This window comes from Trachinotus anak, unplaced genomic scaffold (assembly GCF_046630095.1).
Source record: "Trachinotus anak isolate AG129_WGS33_773 ecotype Australia unplaced genomic scaffold, CSIRO_AGI_Tana_v1 ptg000008l, whole genome shotgun sequence".
In the NCBI taxonomy this organism is placed as follows: Eukaryota; Metazoa; Chordata; class Actinopteri; order Carangiformes; family Carangidae; genus Trachinotus; species Trachinotus anak.
The window spans coordinates 10,613,908-10,636,761 of NW_027273859.1; the positions used below are offsets into that span (position 1 = coordinate 10,613,908).

The 22,854-nt window shown below is 42.5% G+C and overlaps 1 protein-coding gene across 8 annotated transcripts; it reads left to right on the plus strand.

The window, feature by feature from the left end:
- The first annotated feature begins 903 nt into the window (after window positions 1–903).
- On the plus strand, window positions 904–22,765 carry sorbs3 (sorbin and SH3 domain containing 3). 8 transcript variants are annotated; one of them, XM_071482515.1, is made up of 21 exons: window positions 905–999; window positions 8,773–8,845; window positions 9,632–9,820; window positions 10,030–10,102; window positions 10,364–10,497; window positions 10,640–10,703; window positions 11,547–11,585; window positions 11,683–11,770; window positions 12,509–12,617; window positions 14,257–14,310; window positions 14,470–14,577; window positions 15,241–15,296; window positions 16,514–16,584; window positions 17,202–17,263; window positions 17,440–17,486; window positions 17,630–17,744; window positions 17,845–17,970; window positions 19,669–20,211; window positions 20,345–20,448; window positions 20,557–20,663; window positions 21,305–22,765. In XM_071482515.1, exons 2-21 carry the CDS (start codon window positions 8,834–8,836, stop codon window positions 21,364–21,366), a joined length of 2,163 nt encoding a protein of 720 aa, XP_071338616.1. In that variant the 5' UTR covers window positions 905–999; window positions 8,773–8,833; the 3' UTR covers window positions 21,367–22,765. The 8 variants fall into 8 exon arrangements, with proteins under 8 accessions (XP_071338620.1, XP_071338616.1, XP_071338615.1 ...); XM_071482514.1 differs by lacking the exon at window positions 905–999 and adding an exon at window positions 3,616–3,746; XM_071482521.1 differs by lacking the exon at window positions 905–999 and adding an exon at window positions 3,616–3,746 and having other exon boundaries at window positions 19,669–19,770.
- Window positions 22,766–22,854: the final 89 nt, after the last annotated feature.

Below are 22,854 nucleotides of genomic sequence, written 5' to 3' on the forward strand. Positions count from 1 at the left end.
GCCTCTGGACTCGGGCTGCAGGAATCCAGCAGGCGTCTGCACACTCATATCTCAGGACAAGGAAACATGGGAGTGTGAACTGGCGGATAAACCTCTCATGGGCTTAACACCTGCACTGCAGTTACAGATATACAGCTGATCTACCGCGATGACACTGTGGACTTATAAAAGAAAAAGCAGTAGCACTACTTCTTTTGGCTTTGCTGCAGGGGTTTTCTCAAACAGGGTGAGCAAGTCTGGCCCGGTGCTGGAACAGAACATGGAAATACTGAGACTTCTCTGAGGCCCTTGAGTGTTAACGTGTGTGTGTGTGTGTGTGTGTGTGTGTGTGTGGGGGCCTGAGCTGTGTGTACGCATTCACTGAGCTGTGCTCTTTCCTTGATGTAGAGGTGACAGGTGAGCAAAAACAACTGAGCCACCTGGATCTCATAGAAATTTGCTCTTTTGTGCTTGATGTGAATGTGACAGACAACATCTAAAGACTTTGGACAGTGACTAGACAACGCTATTACAATATGTGTGTCACTCAGGCCTATTTGTTGGGATGGCTAAGTTAATTGTCTGCTTTTCCACTGCTTTAAAACACTAGAGGGCGGTGCCACCGAGCCTGGGCCTGTATGGGAATCTCTATTGTTTCCAGCTGTGGATGGAAACTATTACTGAGTGGCTTCTCCCTGATGAGCTTCACAGTGCGTGCTCACACACACACACACACACACACACACACACACACACACACACACAGACATGCAAACATTAAGACACACATCCACGTATACACGCACACGAACACTAAGTCAAACATTCAGACCCATGCTGAATCATTCAGCAAAGATAAAAGACACTCTGTTGGTCTTAGAAAGAGAAAAAGGGAGGGAGAGAGAGAGAGAGAGAGAGAGAGAGAGAGAGAAGAGCAGCGGTGGTTCCCTCCTTCCTTTTCATTCACTTCCTCTCTCCCTCTGCACTGAGGAGACCTCACTGCTCAGCCTGCACTCGCCTGTAAGTACTGTACGACTTGTGCTGCCACTTCACACCGCTGACTAGCGCAAGGGCTCTTATCACAAGGAAATACAGGTTCAGAATTTGAAAGAAGTTTTCCCATCATCTGTGGTTGTCATGTGACTGACTTTGTAGTTTTGATCCTGTAGTTTTGAGTTACAGTTTTACTTGGGATTGCTTCTGACACATATTTCAGCATCATGTTGTTGTTGTTGCTATCCTTCATGACTGGATTTTTCTCTCACTGGAAACCACTGTGACAAACAAACACTGTGGTTGTTTATCTTTGATCTGTGGTGACAATTCTTTTTTCCCAGAACGTGGTTGAGCAACAGTTGAGCAAGTATGAGGAGGACTACTCCAGTATATCTTTTATTGTGTGTGGTTCAGAAGATGGTTATCAGTCCGAAAGCGACCTCCTGTTGTGGCTTCAGTTGTTGTTTTGATCTGATACATCCCAGTGTGTAAATATTTTACTTTTACAAATGCAGTCATTAATCTTTCTTTTTAACTTAACACCAAACTTCTCAGAAGAAGCATCCTAAGAGCAGCTGATCCCATGAGGATTTATGAGTATACTAATGATGTTTGTCCTCGTCAGCCAACAGCGTGAATCAGAGTCCTGGGATGTGCACAGCTCAAAAAAAATGTTGTTTACTGCTAAAATAAACCCTGTTGCTTTTGTGTTTATTCTCAGAGACATTCCACAAACCCGACCTCAGAGCACAACCTGTGGTACAAGTGACACATGCAAGTACTGTATGATGCCCAGTGCACCTTATCTGTCCTCTGTGGGGATGTTTGTTATTTCAACTTCATGACTCATATCTCCGCAGCTATATCTTCCAATTTGATTTGAGTTTGTGATTGTGATTTTTACAGACTTGCTGTGGCTTAAGGGAGCTGGTACTTTAAAGAAAAAAAAAGGCTGTCGTCATAAAGTGATATCGTTTTGTATTACATAACAGATTTATGTCATGGATTATTCACTTGCTGTGGCTGTCAGGCTTTTTAATGAGCTTCTGTAGTAACATACCGCTCAGTGTGAAAGGACACTGGTTGGCCTTTACAGCATAGTAAAGTTGTGCTGGAATCCTTCCATCTCAGAAGCAGTGGGGTAAAACACCATGCCCCTTTCCCTCCTGTCTGTCCTGACAATGTTTCTCTGTGCTACAAAGGGAAAGGGTGAAGCCTTGTGTTTGTTTAGTGAGAAGACAAAGTGAACAAGGATCCAGTGTGGGAAAGGTGTTGAGTCCCAGGCCAAAGCTGCAATCACCTCTTGCGTGATTACCTCATTTAGCTGAAGAGTGACAGGGTGTCAGATGCGGTCACAGCGGGGTGAAAGTCTGCTCCAGCGGGACGCAGATTACGACGGGAGCCTCCGCCTGAAGCCTGCACTGCCCTCCAGGTTCGGCGGCTCAACCGTTTGGCAAAAACAACCCTGTGAAGAGAACAGGCTCAGATATCTGCCCTGCTCTACCAAGCCAGACCACTGAATTATTAAAAAGAGCCGAGTCCTTCAATTTCAAGTTGGAACTGACACACACGCACTTTTAAACAAATGGATAAACCACTGACTAGACTCTGTTACACATTATTCTTTGCCCTGTCTTCAGTTTATTGCCAGAACCCTTAAGGCATATGATTAAGAAAGCTGATTGCATTCGTTAGCAGGTGACTGGCTCCCTCACCTGCAACGTGGACCTTGTAACTGAGTCTACCTGCTGCAGACTCAGTGCCAAAACAAGTCTGTCAGCAGGTTAGATTTCAGGTTTTGCAGTGTTTGTCTTCATTGGCAAGAAGTGCAGGAAAACTGGAAATCCTGGTTTTATTTGGGCAAGTATTGTACACAAGAGCAACAGTGGGATTTGAGAATGTGCTTCATTCCTTGTTGAAAGTTTTTGGCTCTGCGCGTTGGACCAACCATCCAACCAGAATTTGACTGACTTATCAGTGCACATACCGCTTCTCCTACTTTGAATAATTTGCTGTTAAAAGTGCAGAACATGTTTCGGTCACTTGTTGTTTCCTGCTGTCCTGACATCCAACAGTTTTGCTGGTATGTGTGTGCGTGTGTGCGTGTGTGCGTGTGTGTCTGTGATCATGGGAGAGAAGTCAGCAGGACTTTGTACTGTCAGTGGTTGACTCTGTATGTTGCAGAATAATGAGTCTGAAATGCCACTAGAACAGAAAGAGCTCCTATTCTCCCCTCATGCCTTCAGCTAGGAAAGGACCTGGCCTTTGCACGCACACACACACACACACACACACACACACACACACACACACACACATACAAAAGGAGAGGGAGGCATGCATGGGGGAGATAAAGTTAGGAGGGGGGTGCCATGCAGTCAGTGGTCAGTATCTGGGAAGTGGAGGTGATGAACTATTTGCATTCCCCTTTGGTTAACCCTGTGCTGTGAAATATCACCTTATCGCAACAATAGGGCTGCTTCACTGAAGGAGGTGCCCCGCACTGACAAGCCAAGAGCAGGGTGGCTTTTGAACGGGGGCCGAAGTGTGTTGCTATGGCGATGCCTGTCAACCGGGAAGTCCTCTGTGCGGAGGCAGGCAGAGCGAGGGCTGGGAGAGAGAGAGAGAGAGAGAGAGAGAGAGAGAGAGAGAGAGAGAGAGAGTTTGTGTGTCCTGGCTAGTTTCATGAGTGAGAGGGAGAAAGAGCAGGGCAGGTCGGCAGCGTGGTTTACGTGCGAGGCAGAGAGAGGTGTTGAGGTGCCACTTTGAAGGTGAGTGCACTCTTTCCCATGAGAACACAGGTTTAAATCACAGGGAGTGGTCTTAAACATTGTGGTTGCATAGAAACCTATATGTTCAGCTGTTTTGCTTGTGTGTTTTGTTAAGATTGAGTAACCTGTCACCTCCCAGGTTGATGCCGGCAGCTCAGGGCTTACTTGCTGCTCCACAGGATTAGTGCTGCAGACTTAGCCATGGTGTCTTAAAAAAGAGGGATTCTTTTGCAATACACCTGAGAACACGTTGACCCATGGGATCTGTGTAGTTTAGATGTTGAGACAGGCTTGTGGGAGAGCAGCTGTGTGTTACAGCTGGAGCAGGGAGAGAGGGCTCTGTGGGCAGTGTTTCCCAACATGCCAGCCCTTATTGCAGATATCAAGCCTAATGGCCCCAGGACTGTCCAGGCATCACTGGAGGCTCCCCTTCCTGTCAGGGTGATTTCCACAGCCTGCTCTGATCCCCTTTGTGATGTTACTGAGGGGTCAAGCTGCCAGCGCTCATATCCACAGGCTGCACTCAGCTTTGAAGATGCAGAATGACAGGCATGAGGATTTGTGACATTTTTCTCTACTAACTTGTTTCAAGTGTGTATTTTCTCATGCTTTGTCTGACAAATTTTACTTTTACACACTCACACTAATAAGGAAGTGTCTTAAATTATATAATATCTGTTTCTTTTAATCTGATAAACCTGCGCAGTACCCCAGCTCAGTGTTGGGCCCTTCTCAGAAAGAGAGAGGTGCTGTGATTTATTGCCGTGCAGCTCCTCCTGGGAACACATTGCCTCTCCATTGACAAGAAGCACACAGACTGACTCCTCCTGTTGCTCAGACTGGAGGAGCACCATACAAGGAGGTGAAATACTTCCCTCCTGATAAATGTGTGTATCCCCCAATAACTGCATATCATAAACTTGCAGCTCCAGGACCTTGTATGGGCTGCGTCCGCACATCTGCTAAGTTGCAGAAGGGCAGTGTGGTTGTGCTATCAACCTCACCGGACCTCTAACATCTTTCACATAACTGTTGAGTGACTCATTTAATGTGTTTAGACCTTATTTATCCACTAAATGTGCTTGTAATTATCTTTCATCACTTTTTAAGGCAGGATTTCCTCCGTTTTTTTTTCCTTGTTATGAAACTTGTTGACCAGCACTAACTTTGTGTTCGTGCAAGCGGGTGATAAGACTTTACCCTTCTGTCCGTCACGTTGGTAATATCCAGGAACTGAACTCTTCATTGGATGATCAGAGTCCGTTTACACTTTTACAAGATTGTACAATATCTCTAAGTGTTTCATCAAGTATAATGCAGTTCAATGCTCTGCCAAACAAATTGACCACCTTAAGCAAACACTGAGCTAATATTTTTTCCCGGTTTCATTCATGTAAATGACTTAGACCTGTTCAGCAGACTGTGTGAGGCAGTTTCCACCTTATAGAGTCAATGATTAACACTGCATTTCTGCTCACCCCTCTGCACATGGAAGCAGAGGATACCACTTGTGCTAATGAACGGAGAGCAGTGCGTTAGTGACACTTTTATTTGTTTTATTTAAGTCCATTGTCGCTGCTCATTATACCAACACATTCACCGACGCCACTACAGATGATTTACGGACAACGTGATTCTCGCTCTGACCACAAATCATTAGTTTCCCGACCCAACAGATCACAGAGGTTCACGGGTCAACGCTGTGACAGTTATTCATCAGGGCATGTGTGGGCACCTTGACAGCCTTGTTCTTAGGGAGAACAATGCAAGAAGCTCTGTATGTGGTGAAGAAGGAGGTCATTATAGGTCAGGGTCTCATCCTTCTGTGGAAGAAAGACAAATGTAATGACAACAAGTGTCGTTTCTGAGATGTTGACCTCATAGCAAGTTCTCGGTATTTCCTGTTGTAGTACTGAATTACAACTATATGACGACTACATTTTTTTTGCAATAGTGTTACACTATTACATTACTATTGTGTCGCTGTTCCCGGCTGTTGAAACCTCCCATTCTCAGGAATCACAGGGGTGTGGTGAAGTTCACTGACCTTGTAGCTGCTGAGTAGGTCTGCTCTGGCTCAGCAACTTCAGATAATAGTCTGGTTCCTCATCCGCTCCTCTTAGATAAAAAGGAAAGTAACTTTCTTTTTTCAAAATATGTCACAACACAAATAGCTGACAAGCTGTATAGGCTCCTGTTTATAGGATTGGTTTACAGAATTTAACATCTGGTCCAGTGCTTCGGGAGACCGGATGAGTTTCCTGGGAACAGAGGCAAAGATTTCCATACCAAAATCCCTTGATTCTCATTTTGCAAGTCCTCACTTACCCTGTGCCGGACTAAATGTAAAGCAAGAGTAGGATGCTACATAAGCAGCAATGTGTTTTCAGCGAGCTGGAAGTATAAAATGCTGCTGTTGTGAAGGCATGTCTGAAGCAGGACATCATCTCATCTTCATCTGAGATGCACATGGGCCTTTTATGGCTCTGTTTTTCTTCCATCACATAACTGATCCAGCGGTGATAATGGACCTCTCACCTAGCAGGGGTTTGACTTGTAAATACATGGGCTGTAGCGTCCACATATTTCAGAGCGATAGCATCAAGGTGCTCACACACAGCCAATTCTAAAACCTTGTCTCCATGTAAAAATCTTATAGCTGCCTCCGCTGTTGAGTCTCAGTAATTACATAAGAATGCACTGGGCGTTCAGAGCAAACCCAGGGAGAGCCAGACTTCTGGACAGGGATTTTCTTGCTAGATATCAACGCTGATTTTTCCTTATTAGGCAGGATTGTGTTTGGTGCTCCTGAAGGGGGGATGTGCTGGGGTATTTCTCTGTTGGATTTTTGCTCCCCAGAGAAATGAGATGCAGAGACACTGTTATGACATGAGCTTACTCATCAGGATGCTACGTCGATGACGCAGGGGGTTTCAGCTTTTAGGCCACTGGGCGGAGGAAGTTCCACAGTCAACTTTTTAATGATATAGTGATAACAAAACATAACGTATTTCTCATAATATGAAGGCAAATTCAATCTCTTGTTGAACTTCGTGGAAGTGCAACAGTAAATCAGTGGAGTACCCCTTTAATTCTACATCTTATTCATAAATTTAACCACACCCATAGTGAACTGCATGGATATCACAAACACATCTGCTGTTGATGTTTCAATGGCAGCATTGTAGAAGTTTCACACATGCCTGAATTAAACAGGCATGTGTGGAAATAGTACATCGTGAAAATAATCGTGCTAATAAATTAACCACCTTGTCATTTGTTCATCAGTGTGAAGGGGCTTTTAAAGTGAGCGGAAGCCATTATTTGTAAATGCTGCTTGCTCTCAGTGTTGCTTATTGTTGGACAGATAATCAACTGTCTGTGATTGCTTTGGATGATGATGGGTCATTTCTCATGCCTGAGCTGTTATGGTATTGTTGTAGACACAATCCTCCAGTTCCCATATTTTTCCTGTTATGTAACAGCGTTTACTGGGAGATGATGACTCAGATCGAGTGACATCGTTGTCTGGAAACTGCAACATTGATTCTATCACCATACGGGCTCTGTGCTGTCTCCTAACCTTGTGCACAGAGACACAGAGTGTGTATAGTTTTCTAGGTCTTCACCACAGTGATTATAGACTTTAATGCTCAGCTGCAAATGCCACATGGAAAACTCATCAGTGCGTTGGGCAGCTCTCAGCCTGTAGTAGCCTGGCCCACTCTTGGTCATGACTATCTTGCCAAGCTAAAAAGCCATAGTTTGCATCAAAACAGAAATAATAGCCTAATACTTATATTAAAGCTGATGTTTGCTTCAACAGTTACTATTTCTGATATTTTTTTTCTTGTTATGTCCACAGTCAGAGTGCACAAGACTAAGAATCACTTAGCAACTTGCTTCTGTGCAGGCCAGGGTTGCAGGGATATCAGGCTGTACTCTGGCCTTTCTTTGCCTAAACTGTTATTATGGGTCATTTGGCCACTGTAGTTAAGAGGTGCCGGCCTCATACAGAAGCGGAAACAGCCTCCCCGTCATTCTCCCCATGCCTTTGATGTTGAAACAGGCCTGATCTATTTTTCTGCGGTGCAATAGATTACGAGCTGGTCTCCACCTTCAGTAGCTGACTCCTCCATCACCCAGTCCCCTCAAGTCCAGCTTATTACAGCACTGTATGAATGGGAAGAATGAGGCAGTTGTGTGAGTCATGCTCATTGTTTTGGGTGGGATTTTCCATAGTAACAGGGAAAAAGTGGGTGACGCTAACTTTCCCTCTTTGGAACACTAGTGGGATGGGATAATGGAACAGTTGTCAGGTCTGCCTGGATGTAAAATGTGATTTATGACAGAGATGCTTTGTGGAGCCCCACACAGCTACTGAGTCAAAGGGTTAAAAGGGACATGATTCAGAATAAAAATTGAAGAGATACAATCTTCAAATCTTCCACTTCTTCTCACATTTGATATCTTGGAAATCTACAATGGTTAAAGGTCCTGAAAGCTAATTTTCTCATTCAGCAGAACAGTCCCAAACAACATACAATTCTCTGCCTGAGTTAAAACAGTTTTAGTTTTTTCATGTAATTTCCAGTGCAGTAGTCAGGATTTAGTGACATTTGATTTTTGCTGATTTAATCATGAATAGTTAATTTCATATAGAAACAGTAGGTTAGGTTAGAGTTAAAACAACTTTCCGGGGGCTTAATGCTATTGACAACAGTGGGTAATCTACGTAAAATTTCTCCAGGATATCTGTGACAATTTATCCTCAAAGTAGAGCAATATGATAATCTTTGATCAAATAGAAGCCAGGATTTGATTTGAAAAACACAAACACTTGACCAAAACATTGCTCTTGGTCTAATGATACTCTGTTTTGAAGGTACTAGATACTTTCCCTTTTTAGGAAAAACAGCTTGGCTAATATTCCTTATAGGGATGCAACAACTTCTCTGCAAACTATTGCAATGAAAATGAAGAAACTGTAATTTCAAATTAAAATGTTTGAATTTGTTCTTTGCAGATACTTTTGATGCTGGGCACAAGAATTTGACATCCATCACACAAGGACTATAACAGATCACATGCAGTCTCAGGTAAAGCCATTTTTACTTATGCTTTATATCGACATTTGAAACTGGTCCTATAAATGGCATTGTCTTGAATAAGCACATTTAAATCAAATCAATTTACATCAGGAACACTTACGAGTGTCACATATGTCAACCCAGTGCGACGACAACATGCCTTTTGTACAGATTCTACCGTTAGCCACTGTAGATGAGAGGGACAGAGGGGCTTTCCCATGACCCCCATGACCCCCGGCAACCACACAGACTGACCAAAGCACCTGATTGAAATACACAGCGTTCCAATAAAAGAGCTACACTGGTCATCATGAGCGGGAGGTGGGGTAAAAAGATCACTATGGAGACCACAAGACCACTGCTAGCCCTGCTGGTCTTTGAGGTTGACATCGACGACCCTTTCCCAACCTCACTGGCCTTGGCTCCGCCCTCTGGCTAGAGAATAGGGAAGCCTGGTGAATAGAGAGTTAATGGGCTCATAATGGTCCTCTCCTGTTTCAGTGCCCCCACTCTGCACCTTGAATGAGGCCTCTCTGCAGTTGTGGCAAGAGAGATGATGAAGTGGGTGGAACAGCACTTCCCACTGGTCCCGCTTTAAATAAATTAGGGGCCTTTTCATCAGAGGCTCCCCCACAGAGCTCACTTATTCTCCGCAGAATAGCTGGGCTGCTAACAAGTTCACATGACCTCCCAATAGAGAGCGGTGTTTACCCAGGGCCAGCAGGAGGACATGACAGGAGCAAAGTTCACACACTGTTTTTGTTCATCCATATTTCTAATTTCCTTTATGTTTAGCAATTTGCGGAAGTGGTTGGCGATCAACATGGCTCCCGGATTATCTTCTCCGGGGAGCCCGGAGTTTATTCGGGGCAGAAGATACTAACATCTCCAGAGATGACCCATGAGGTGGTCATCTCCCCTGGACTCCCTACTCCTCCTCTGAGCCCTTTTCGTTCTGCAAGGCTGCCATCTGCAGAGTTCAAGGTATGCACATAAATGTCCTGGAGACTGTGTTAATAGCAATGCTGAGGGTGAATGCATGGAATTCAGTAAACAAGTGCTCCTCCCTGTGGAAATATGAAGCATCACAGACTATATATCCAGCCATGGACATGTTTTGAATCCATCAGTGTTGTAGCTGTCAGTTAGATGACACTGAGATATGGCTGATTTAAATCATTCTGCTTCTCAAGGTTTCAGAGGTGAATGGAAGTGGCCCCACAACTCTCAGCTTTGGCTCGTACTACGGCCCCTCACAATCACATGGTAAGAACTTTTAAATCTGTGCATCACAGCACTGCTGGACAACCAAAATAAGTTTTCAGGATATAAATAATAATTTAGGATAATTTTAAATGAGAGAGAACATTTATCATCACAGGAGTGTAGAGTTGCATTTAATGTTTTTTTATGAATGCGAGGTTGGAAACAATAGCTTGAAAAGGATATATTTTCAGAAGACAATGTACAAAATAGCATTCATTTGATGTGTAGGGTTTAAAAGCATATCCATTGTTGTCTACTCAGGTGGACTGTCCAATGGTGTCCAGGGGTCTGCTACTTTACCACGCAGCTGGACTCCTACCAGGGAGGAGAGGCTCATCAAGTTCTCTGGAATTGGTCCAGTGGATGAAACTGGGATGCCCATCGCCTCCAGATCCGTAAGACAAAAAAGGACTACCTTATATCATGATGATTCTTCTTCTTCTTCTTCTTCTTCTTCTTCTTTGTCTTATACATTTATGTGAGCCTTATTCAACAGGTTTGTTTACTTTCTGCACCTTCCCTCTCTTTTTATACCAGAGTGTGAACAAGCCCAGAGACTGGTACAAGAGCATGTTCAGACAGATTCACAAGAAGCCAGAGGGTAAGGACGTTCCTCCTCCTCCTCCTCTTCTCACATACTCAGGTCCAGAGTGAATTCCTCTCTGTCACTGTCAGGTACTACTGAGGTGATCCAGCAGACAGATCCAACAGATTATTGCAGAGGTAAAATAAGAAACGATGACAGAGCGCTAAAGTGTTACGTCATTTTGTTTTATTAGCTCTGACAATAATCCCGCTTCTTATCTCAGCCCCTCCCAGATCTAGCTCTCCATTTGTCTCTATTACATGTTGCGTAATAGAGACACATTCCCTGTTATTTGTATGGTTAATGGCACCATCGTGGCGCAGATGTGGTTTTAATGGATTGCTCTGGATCCGTTCTGTTTCAGATTAATGTTTTCAACTCTCTGCCTCTGTGATTTGTCTTTTTCAACAAGTTTGGATTTCAAAGCACTGAGATGTACTGCTGCAGTGTAACTTATCATGTGAAAATACAACTTATTGAGGTGCTACTGACGATCTGAAGACAGGAATGCTGTGGGAAACTTTTTTCCTCTAAAGTACTTAAAAGTGTCTCCACCTTGACCAACTGCAACATTAGGAGGCTGCTTATACTTAAATATAATAGTAAAAACAAATTGTGTCATACAGATCATACACAATAGTCTGGATTTATTACTTTGACTGAAGCAAATGATCTAAAATATTCCTTCTTGCACTAGTATTGTAAGAGTATGGTCTCACTATAAGACAAATCCAGCCTTATTGTAAGGGAGCATTAGATTATGAAATAGAAATGTATAACCACGATATTTTGTTTGTATTATATGGAGTTCTTCAGTTTTATACATCTAATAAAGTGTCTCTAATACTTGTTTACCAGAAGCTGAGCTGGAGGAATCAGAGCAGTGGTCAGCCGAACGTAAGTGAAACCACCAAAGTCCACATTGTTGTCCTGTCCATAGAAACATAATCAGTTTATACTAAAGACTGACCTGCACTGATCCACTGATGTACAGGGCTCCAGTTATCTGCCAACACAGAAGAAAGTAATGACACAGACAAGAATCTCTTCAGACTGACGCCTTATGGAGCTTTACCAGACTGGTGAGTTTACATCGATTTGATTTAACTGCTGCAGGGTCACGGGGGTGGCTGAGGCAAATTGCAGTGCATCACATGGCACATACAGACAAAGTGACATTGACTTACTTTCACACCTTTTGGCAGTTTGCTAGAGTCTCGAGTCAACCTGCATCTTTTTTTTCACTGTGGTAAGAAAATTAAACCTAGAGGCCCATAGCGTGACACAAGACGGCCCAGAGACAGGAGCCGAACAGACAGTTTGGGAAATACACTTATTTGCTTCTTGCCAAGAAATAGATGAGAAGATTGATACCACTCTGTAGTTTAAATATGTCTAAATGTGTAGCTACAGCCAGCAGCTGGTTAGCTTAGCTTAGCACAAAGACTGGAAACCGGTAGAAACAGTTAGCCTTGCTGCCTCTCGGTACCTCCAGAATTTTAAATGTTTATGTATGTGATGTTGATTTTCAATGTCTTTCACCTGCTCCTAGTAGAATATGCACCAATATGCATTCATTCTTCACATCAGATAAAGACTGCAGGTGACGTCTTTACCTGAATACCAACCAAAACTCAGGCCAAGAGCAGTGGAGGGAAAACTTGTGGGAGAGACAAGTTTGGATTTGTTGCCACAGGCACTCACAATGAAACCATGATTAAGTTGCTGTCCACGGTGTTTGTGTCTGTGTGTATGTGTGTGTGTGTGTGTGTGTGTGTGTGTGTGTGTGTGTGTGTGTGTGTTGGGGTGTAATGTTTCAGGAGGGAGGATGTAGATAAGCTGTCAGACCCAGGAAAGCAGCACCCTCAACCGAAGAGCATATTCGACTTTGAGCCTGGAAAGAGCACCACTTCAGAAAGCCACAGCCAGGTACGACCGCACATGCAGTCAGAGTTTAAAAATAAGTTCTGATATCACTCTGATTCCAGCAGAAAAATACTTCTGCACGATTATCTGACCCTTGGATTTATTCAGCATTGTTGCTGGCTCTAATCACAGTAATTCTTTGTGTAGTCGTGCGCTGTTTTCCCAGTGTGCGGCTCAAAAACAGGTCTGTGGATGGGCAGCTTTTCTTTAAGGATTAGAGTCTAAGTCCTTGTATTTCATCTTCTCACGCAAGGTGTCTAATAACTTGTGACTGTGACTGTATTAACTGCTTACAACCACATGTGCTTACTCCTCCTTTTATTCTTTCATTCATTTAGCTTATCAGACAAGAAGAGACATGATCTAAGTATTTTTATTGTTGTTTCTGTCATATATTGTACTTAGAGTCTGATCTACAAGCTGGTGTGGTTGATACTTTGACTCATACAGTATTAATTTACCACTGGGTTGTAATTCATTGTCCTGCTATAATTGAGTGTGTGTCTCTGTGTTCAAACACCCCTGGTGGGTTAGAGAGCGGCGTCTCTACAGTGTTTCGAATGGCTCTTGCAACATTGTCCCAGATCTGGTGCATATTGTGCCATGTGTCTGCGCTTGTGAAGAAAAGGAATCTTTGTTTCCACTCCCCCATGGGAGCTGAGGTGTCTTGTGATTCGTATTATGGTGTTAACCTCTTGTGGTGTATAATGGTTCACAGCATGGAGACTTAATTCATTTCCTCTTTATGACAGTGACTAATGTTCTATCCCCTGGACAGCGTTTAGAAAACCAGCGCACAGACCATATCAGGTGTTGTGCCGCTTCACAGTGACATTATAGTCTGTGATTGTAGTGAGGATGACTTCCAACTGAGGAGAAGTTCTTGGCGTTCAGACAAACACATTCGGCCAAGGTTTTACAAAAAAGAAAAGAAAGAAAAAAAAATTGAGCAGGGGTCTGATGTTCTCGCAAGCACAGCCTTTTAAAGTAATGCTTAATGGAATCAGCTGCTTGTACTCGTGCTCAGTTTTTGTAAAGAAAGGCTGAAATCGGTATTGGCTGGCTAGTTAAATCAAGCTGTCTAAACTATGGATATGTCCATATACCATTGCTGGCATCTTGACATCTGACATCTGGCCTGCATCCAAATCCTCCTCCTAATTGTTGTTCACGCATTTTTCTGAAGGAAATTGCCAAGTTACAAAACTTTCATTGCTTTTAATGTGCTTTATGAAATTATAATACTGATACATATTGAACTTTACAGCATTCAAGGTGGAATTGACTTGAACGTATTTGAACTTGTCACACTGCCTAAAAAAAGTCACCATAAAAAAAACCTTTAAATAAATCACAACTTTATTTATTAATATGGACCATGTGAGCACATTATAAGTGAGAACATTTGACCCTCTACAGAACCTGAGGTACAATATTAAATAAAGTCCAATATAAAGTAGCTAATATTGGTTCAAATTCCTAAACAAATTTAGATTATATAGAATCAGTCCTTATGGGTCCCTGTATGTCTGTGGCCCCAGGAGAGTTACCTGCTTTGCCTTGAGTGGCAGGCGTTCACGAACAAGATAAGTTTAGTTTAGTCAACAGCAATTTCTGTTAAGCATTTTCCTTCTGTCCATAGACTCATCTATTCCCGAAGAAACAGCCCGAGAAACCAAAGTCTCCTTCAATTGAGGTGAGAAGCTTAGATACAACTTTAATTTCTGCCTCTCTGCATTCACTCTACCAAGATTTTTTTTTTTTAAACCACTAAAAAAAAGGACACCATTAGCTCCAAAAATCAGACTGTGTTTTGATGTTTTAATTTTCTAACTCCATCACTGCTCGGGCTCAGGCCAGTCTGGTCTCTGAGCTGAGTCGATTTGAGGCTGAGCTGGACTCGGAGATCCAGGGCCTGGAGAGGAGACTTTCCCAGAAGAAGCAGCGTCGAGGCCGGGGTGAGGTACTGAGGCCCCCTCCTGACTCTCTCTGCTGCAGCATCCCTCCACCCACCCAATCTAGTAGAATCCCACCCTCACCCTAACTCCACCCTCACTCCCAGTGAAGGCTGCGAGTCTCAGTGAGATCCCTATGCTTGCTAACTTTGACCACGTATGTTTTTTTTCCCCTCTGTGACCTGGATGACAGCCTTAAAATCACCTGCCTGCCTTGCACTCGGATTGATCTGCTATGTTAATCACCTGCCTGCAAATTCCCTGCACCACACCTCAGAAAATGTAGCTCTGGCTGCCAAAAAATGAAGAACTTCTGAAATCAGTTTTCTTTCAATCATATTTTTGATGATGTCCTTTAGAACTTCCCTTTGCAATCCCACAGTGCTTGTTTTAGAGAGCGACTTGGATGTAATGCTGCCAAAAAAATGTTGGTTCTCGTGCTTTTCCTGATTTTGCTGTGATTTAATCAGCTTCATAGGCTGTAATCTGACTGAAATCACAGCCCAGACAGATCATGAGTGGTGCTGTTTGTAGACTGGGGAGGATAGGACCCAGGGGAGTTCTTGCTCCTTTGGGAGTGGTCAGCACCTCTACTTTGTCTGAGTTGTTGTGAGATTTCCTCCAAGCTGTGAGATACAGAAGGCTGCGTTTAACGCTCACTCTGCTTGCAGGAGGCCAGTGGCAGGGATCCAGTAACTCCTCCAAGGACTGCAAGAGCAAACTACAGGTCAGTTACAACAGTATGTAAGAGGGAAATATGGAATATGATTACTTCAAATGATATTCTGCAGCTTATGATGGCATCTTTACTGACTTCAACCACATTTTTATGATACGGGTTGTAGTTTTCTACAAAAGAGTGAACTAGAAGACTGACTAAAAGTGTTTTTTTCTGCATTATAGTGTAATTGTTACCTATGTTATATCACATAACAGTTATCAATGATGAAACAAACATTCAGATTCAGATTTCACTTGAATGTACCATTGTTCTTACACATACAGATAAGATAGATAAGAAAGTTTAAAGTAGATTTGGGGCTTTCGGTTCTGACTCTGGATACCTTCAGTAGTTATTATAGTGAGACATACAGGACAGGTTAATAGAAAGACCAAGGTCAACTACCACATAACGGACCTCCTCTGAGCGCAACACCCCCTCCTCCTCATCTACTTTGATATTGCTTCATCAAGTGGGAGCAACTGCCCATTGCTTCTTACTGCTTCAAGCAACCGAGCGCTGTGATTGGACCGAGCAGTAAGGCTCTGCAGGGTATCTGTCAGTTGATCAGGTGACTCTCTGCACTCGACACCCTGTTAGGAGGCTGGTGAACTTTAACAAGCTCAAGTACAGTATTTGTTACTTCAAACAGCAGACAGCATTCCACATTTCTCACCATGTGTGTGATGCATTCTTGGTGGATTCTCGCTGTTGTTTGCTAAGCTGAGCTCATGGATTATGACCTTCTCTGCTTAAGAGTTTGTTGCTAAGGACACATGAAATTAAAACTTACAGCAGCAAGAATCTGTCAGTTTTATTTGCACTTTCCGGCTAATTTGACAAATTGTTCATCTGTGTGCATCCAGCTGCAAAGCCTGGAATACAGAACAACACTGTCTGGAAATATGAAAATAAGTTTGGAGGAAGCCAGGCAGGAAGATTTGGGTATTGGATTCATTCTTAACCCAGAAACAACTACACTCATGAATGTGATCATGAATGGAGTTTCAGGACTGTAAAGATCATTTAGGCTCCAAACTTGAACCAGATTTTAGATTCAGTGATGAGTCACACAGTCTCATCTGCATGTCCTTTTCTCTGTCCAGAAACAAGCAGCTGCAAACAGATGCGCTGCACAGTGTGTGTTTGTCTGTCCTTTTCATTAGTAACCCTTATGTACTATAAACACAAAAATTATAATAATATTTTCTTCTCTTTTTCAGCAACTCTACAGCCTCAAAGCAGCCTGTCCATCGCCCAGCTGGCACATCACTGGCTTCTGTTCCCACTTATGGTAAACATGGAGTTTCTACCATTTTTTCCTTCCAACACACATGCATACTGTGATTTTTCCCACCACCTTTTTGGCTTTGTTGATGATTTTGATAAGAACCCTAGTAGTAGTAGTTTTAGTTTGTTTCTATCAGTACTGTCTATAAGTTTCTTGAACCCACTCACTCACCCACCAAAAGACACGTGCACTTTCAGCAAACAGGCCATCATTTAATCAGGCTGCATATATTTGATGAAAGCCTTTAGTAATCTAATGTATTCTGATGGTCTCATGATTCTCTTTCATTGCCTCTGTTGTCTTCAGCTCTGGCATTTTAGACGAGGCTGCTGTGAGCATGGAGGGCTTGTGTAGTTTCTTCCTATAGAAATAGAAGGTGCTTAAATGGGTGGGGAGGAAGCCCACAAAAATAGGAAGTGGAACTCGGAAGACCTGATTAAAGATTAGCTTTATCCAATTGTTGTTCCTGGAAGTTCAAGCTCCTTTTGAACTTATGTACCGGAGCTGTTGAGGCTGTGATTGCCTCTTCATAGCAACACATTCAAAAACAACATTTGCTGAACAAATTGAGCATGTTTTAGACTCCTCTCACACCATTGTGCCTTCACTTTCTTCCACAGTAGAACGTCTCTCCCCTGCAAATGATACCATGGAGCTCCCACCTAAGAAAGAGGAGAAAAAGGTATGTTTCTTTCTTGTTATCTAAAAGGATTGGAATGGAAAATCTGTCAAAAGAGGTGGTGATCTTAAGTTGTGGTGTTTTGTTTTTGTGATCTGAATAGATTCCTAATTGTTAATATGATTATGGCGTTTGTACAAATCTTCCCAAATCACTGAATGACCTTTTTGTTTTTCCAGATGAAAGCAGCGCGAGCCAAGTTCAATTTCCAGGCTCAATCACCCAAGTGAGTCACACTGTGAGCTAATGTAATAAATATGCAATTTCCTTTCTTGCATACTCATTTCGATTTCATCAAATTATAGTCAGATTTAAATCTCTCTCTTTGGATTAAATCCAAAGTCTAAATCCTCTTGTTCCTTTCTTCAGGGAGCTCCCACTGCAGAAAGGCGACATTGTTTACATCCACAGGCAGGTAGATGCCAACTGGTTTGAAGGAGAACATCATGGAAGAGCTGGCATTTTCCCCACATCTTATGTTGAGGTGAATTTCTTCAAGTCTCTCACTTGATGCTATTTCCCTGTGTTATGTGCTTATTATATAAGACCATGTGATTAAAAATGGTTTCCTTTGCTGTTAATAGATTCTGCCGCCTACAGAGAAGCCGACACCTATAAAGTCTCCCACTCTGCAGGTGTTGGACTATGGGGAAGCTGTGGCTCTGTATAACTTCAACGGTGACTTACCTGTTGAACTTTCTTTTCGTAAAGTGAGTAGTAACATGGTTCATGCTAGATAATGTGTTGCAGAATTCACTGCTGCACAAGAGAGGATCTTTGTGCAAACAAAGCCTGGGCAAAAAGTTGGAGCTGCAGCAGAGATGAATATGTTGTCCCTCCTCGTTTAGGCCCCGTCGATTAACTGGTTAGCTTAGTTTAGCACAAAGACTGGAAACAGGGGGAAACAGCAAGCCTGTCTTTGTGAAGGGTAAATTTGGCACAAACCTTCCCTTGGACTCAAGGATGAGTTGATGAGATTTTGGTGGTCAAAGGTCAAAGGTCGTGTGTGACCTCACAAAACACATTCTTGGCCATAACTCAAGAATTCATACACTGTGACAAAATTTCACACACATCTAATAAAAAAAGATGAAGTGATGACATTTTATTTCCAAAAGGTCATAGGTCACTGTAACATCATGATGTTCTTCATCATTCAGCGCCTTAACTCAGGGACAGAAGGGCAGTTTGTCACTATATTTCACATTTGGACAGATGCTGAGTTGATGACACTATTCTTGGGTGCCCACCATGAAATTGTGGTGATTGTGCAGTGTTTGGAACATCCACGTTTTAGAATTTGTAGCTTCTTTGCAGCAACATCCATATTTGAACCTCTGTCTACTGTCATTGCCACAACTGTGTGTTCTATCACAATCAGCTTTTATGGTCAAGCATGTGAACACTTAACAAGGAATTTGATTCTGTTTACAGTACACTAACACAATAAACATACATCAGAACAACAACTATGTCACAAATCAAATAATACACTTAATTCCTAAGTCCTCACTACAGTGGGGCCTCACCACGTTACAAAAGGGATTTTAGACTTTTGGACTTTTCGAACTCACTGTATATGAGTCTGGACAGACATGGATGTAAAGTGCAACTTGACTGGTTAGTGGAGGCATACAACCCTGAGGGGGTAATTCTAGTTTGAATAGATTAAAGATATGATAAACTTAATGAGCTGGTAGGTGGATTCCGAGCATCTGTTTTATTGTTTCCCCTTTTTATGCTAAGATAAGATAAGCGACTGCTGGACCTGGAGTCATTTGTAATGTACTGACATGAAAATAGTATAAATCATTCTCATCTTCTCATCGGACTCTCAGTAACAAAACAAATACGCACATTTACAAAAATGCCCCACTATTTCTTTAAGATTCTTCTTTTCGGTTCTCATGTGCCAGTTTGCCAGGTTTCGTCCAAGAGTAACAAAATCCACCTGCCACCCCCTCTAAATGTTTTATTCCTGGCAACCTTGATAACAAAAGTCGAGGAGGTTACTGTATCCAATCTTTGTGCTAAGCTAAGCTAACTGACTGATAGCTGTAGCTTCATATTTAAGTATAGACATGCTCTAAATAATCATTAATAAGAAACCCAATTCCTCTTAAAAATTCTTATCAAAACAAAAAATAGCAAATTTACATCAGGAAAACATTTAGATGAAATCTCAGTAATGCAGTCGTTGCACCACTGCCACTGCAGGCAGTCAAAGTGAAAAGCCCCAAGGTGCACTTTTAAAAACATCTCATGTTGCATTTTAAGAGGTTTGCAGTTAAAGATGATAATGAGGTTATTACATGTGTGTAGAGCAGACATCAGTATTTAATTCTTATTGTAAATTATATTTTTGTGTAAAATCTACTACTTCAAATTCTGTTGTATTTTTCCCTCAGGGTGAGGTGATCAGTGTAACCAGGCGTGTTGACGATAAGTGGTTGGAGGGGAGGATCTCAGGGACCAGCCGGAGCGGCATCTTCCCTGCCAGTTATGTTCAGGTCAACAAGATGCCTCGCACCAAATACTCCACGGAAGACTACTCACCAGGCCCCATGTCTCCTGGCTCCCCTGGACCCCAGAGTCCAGGACGTCCACTCCACTCACCCTGTCCACGTTCACCATTCACCCCCACTTCCCTCAGCCCCAAACCTGAGCACTCCCCCCTGAAGCCGTCTTCACCTGTACCTTATGGCGGCCCAGCTTCACAGTCATGCTCCCCAACCCAGACACCTGTACCCAAAGAAATGGCCAATCAGTGGCCCCACAGCACCTCCAAAGCTGCTTCACCCACCAACCAGAACAGCCACTGGGCTGGGACACACTCAGCTAACCAGAGCACCACAACTAGAGCTGTTTCACCTTCCACTCAGTCGTCAGCGTCTGTGCACAGAGCAGAAGCTACCACAGCGAACACTCCCAGATACACTGACCCCTCACAGGTCTGCTCTCACTGCCTCCCCGAGAGGGTCACTGCATGTCCTCACCTGTGGTGTTACTGTTTATGTTGACAGGAAAGTGACTCATCATTCTTCATTTCATAATGCCTGACATGAGGTTTCTCTTTTTTTTCAGGGTGCAATACCAAACCAGGCTACTCCGTCTAATGCACACGTCAACTCCCTGAGGCAAACACAAGTCCCAAACAGCGCTGGTTCAACAGTGGTGAAACATCAGCCGTACGTCTTGAGATTGAAATGTTTATACTTGTTCACATTGTTGCAGTGCAGACCAAGTGTTGCAGTTATGGTCAATTTGTTTGTATTTTTCTGTGTTCTCAATATTAGATATAAAGCTGTTTATAACTACAAACCACAGAATTCAGACGAGTTGGAGCTCAGAGAAGGAGACATTGTACAAGTGATGGAGAAATGTGATGATGGCTGGTTTGTAGGTAAGAAACACCGAGGTATAGTTCAAAATCACAAAGAATGTATTTCTCAGGGGTTGAGGTTTCTCCCTCAATACACAGTAATGTCTCCTGTGGGACATTATGTAAGAGAAAGTGTAGTGATTGTGGACCACCATAAGCCTCCAAAACAGCTTCAATGCCTCTTCTGGAGGAATCAAACCTCTAAAAATATTCTATCATTTGTTTTGTTTTTTTATGATGGTGATGTGCGACAGCTAACAACATCTCCAAAAGGTGTTTATCTGTATTAAGATTAGTTGATTTCAAAAGCCATGATTCACATAATTTTCATCCAACCATGTCCTGTATTAAGCACCAGCAATTGTAATGTTTCTTTGTGATTTTATTCAGGCTTTTCCTTTAATTTTCAAGTGTACACCAATGGGATATTAATCATGGACAGGGAAGCTGGTTTATATTTTAAGGATTGTTTAAAAAAAAAAGTTCTGAGGCAATGAGGCATTTTTTCATTGTAATCAACATCAAAACATTTTGCAGTATCAGTTCACCCTCTAGTGGACACCATGGAGCACTGCAGATGTAAAAAGTTGGCATAAACTGCACATAGTTTTAGATTTATTGTTTGTGTTGTGTGACCATTATTTGTGCTCTTCTCTCTGTAGGTACGTCAGAACGGACTCGTGCTTTTGGGACTTTTCCCGGGAATTACGTGGCACCAGTTTGACTTTCTCACTTCCTGCTTGCCCACATCCATCGGGACTCCTAAGAGCCCAACTTAGTAACTCCAGCTCACTCAGATCCAACAAATCCTGCTTTGTCACCCCAGCATTTCTTCATCCCATTAGCCACTACACTCCCAAATCTGGTTTAGTCAGACCTGCATATTCCCTCTGTTTCCCAGAACAGAGGTGAAGGCAGGGACATTTGTGTGGTTTCTCACCTCCCTGCATGAGCGTGTGCATGTGTGTGTGTGTTGCACTGAGTCTTGGAGAGTGTTTTCACACACACCACTTGAGAGGAAAGGATGAATGCTGATGATACTGTTTCAGATGCAAAGAATGGTCTTTTTTGTTCCACAACTATTTGCAGCTGCAGGAAATTTGCATTCCTTCCCACTGAACAGTACTGTTCCCTCTGAGGTCCTGATACAGTATGATGCTGCATTCAGCTTTTTGTCACCACAGTGCCATCACAAACCACTGCTGAGATTTTTGAATGAGGACGGCACATTTTCCTAGCATTTCGTTGGATTATTAATTTTTTCCTTCAAATATCTCCCCCAGATTTCCTTTCAGATCTCTGAATATACCCTGGGCAAGTTTGCGGAAACAACATGAACATCTGTAGATATGTGGTTAAAAGTAAAGCACAGTAAGGGCTCAGACAAGTCGAGATAGGGTTACAGCCTTCTACAAGGCTTTGCAGAAGAGAAAATATAATTAATTCATGTAATGGTTTCTTAAGCAAGTTGTTCTTTATAGAATATTTGGCTTTTTTTGGATGACATTTGTCCCTCATAAGCCATGGAGTGGAATGCCGAAGGTGAAAGTAAAAAGGCAGCATGTTGCTGAAATGAAATGTCAAACCTCTGTAAGTCGTACAAGATTATCTGTGTTGAATCGCTCTAACTTAAATCTAGACAATGCCTTCACAGCACATGTTGAACGATATTTTGAAGTAATGCTGTACGTGCCAAATCTAACATTTCATAACATTTGTTTTTAATCCTCCACTGAACATCAAAGCTCACTTTATTTCTGCCATGTTTGCTTCTACTGTTTTTACAATGTTTTCTCTGCTTTGGGAGTTAACCTTCTCATTCTGGAAACAGTATTCAGAAAATCACTTATGTTTGTGCCAGCGCTGCCTTTGATGAGTGGGCTCTCTAATTAGAAATCCTCATCATGAAGTCATTTTGCTATTTTATATGATATATATATGATATATTCATGATTTCACTGTAAAAATGAATCATATTTAGTAGAAACATGACATGATTGTACAGACTGTAACCTTTTATCAAATTGAAAGTATAATATATATTTGCTTATAAAACAATGTATCTCATGTATGGTACGCACTTTTTTTAAGCAATTGGACATTACAGAGTGAGACTGAAAGGAGTTTGTGTTCTTGTGTTTTTTTTTCTATATTAATTCCACAGCACTTAAGGCAAGTGTGAAGCTGACTAACAGTAAAGACCAGGAAATGT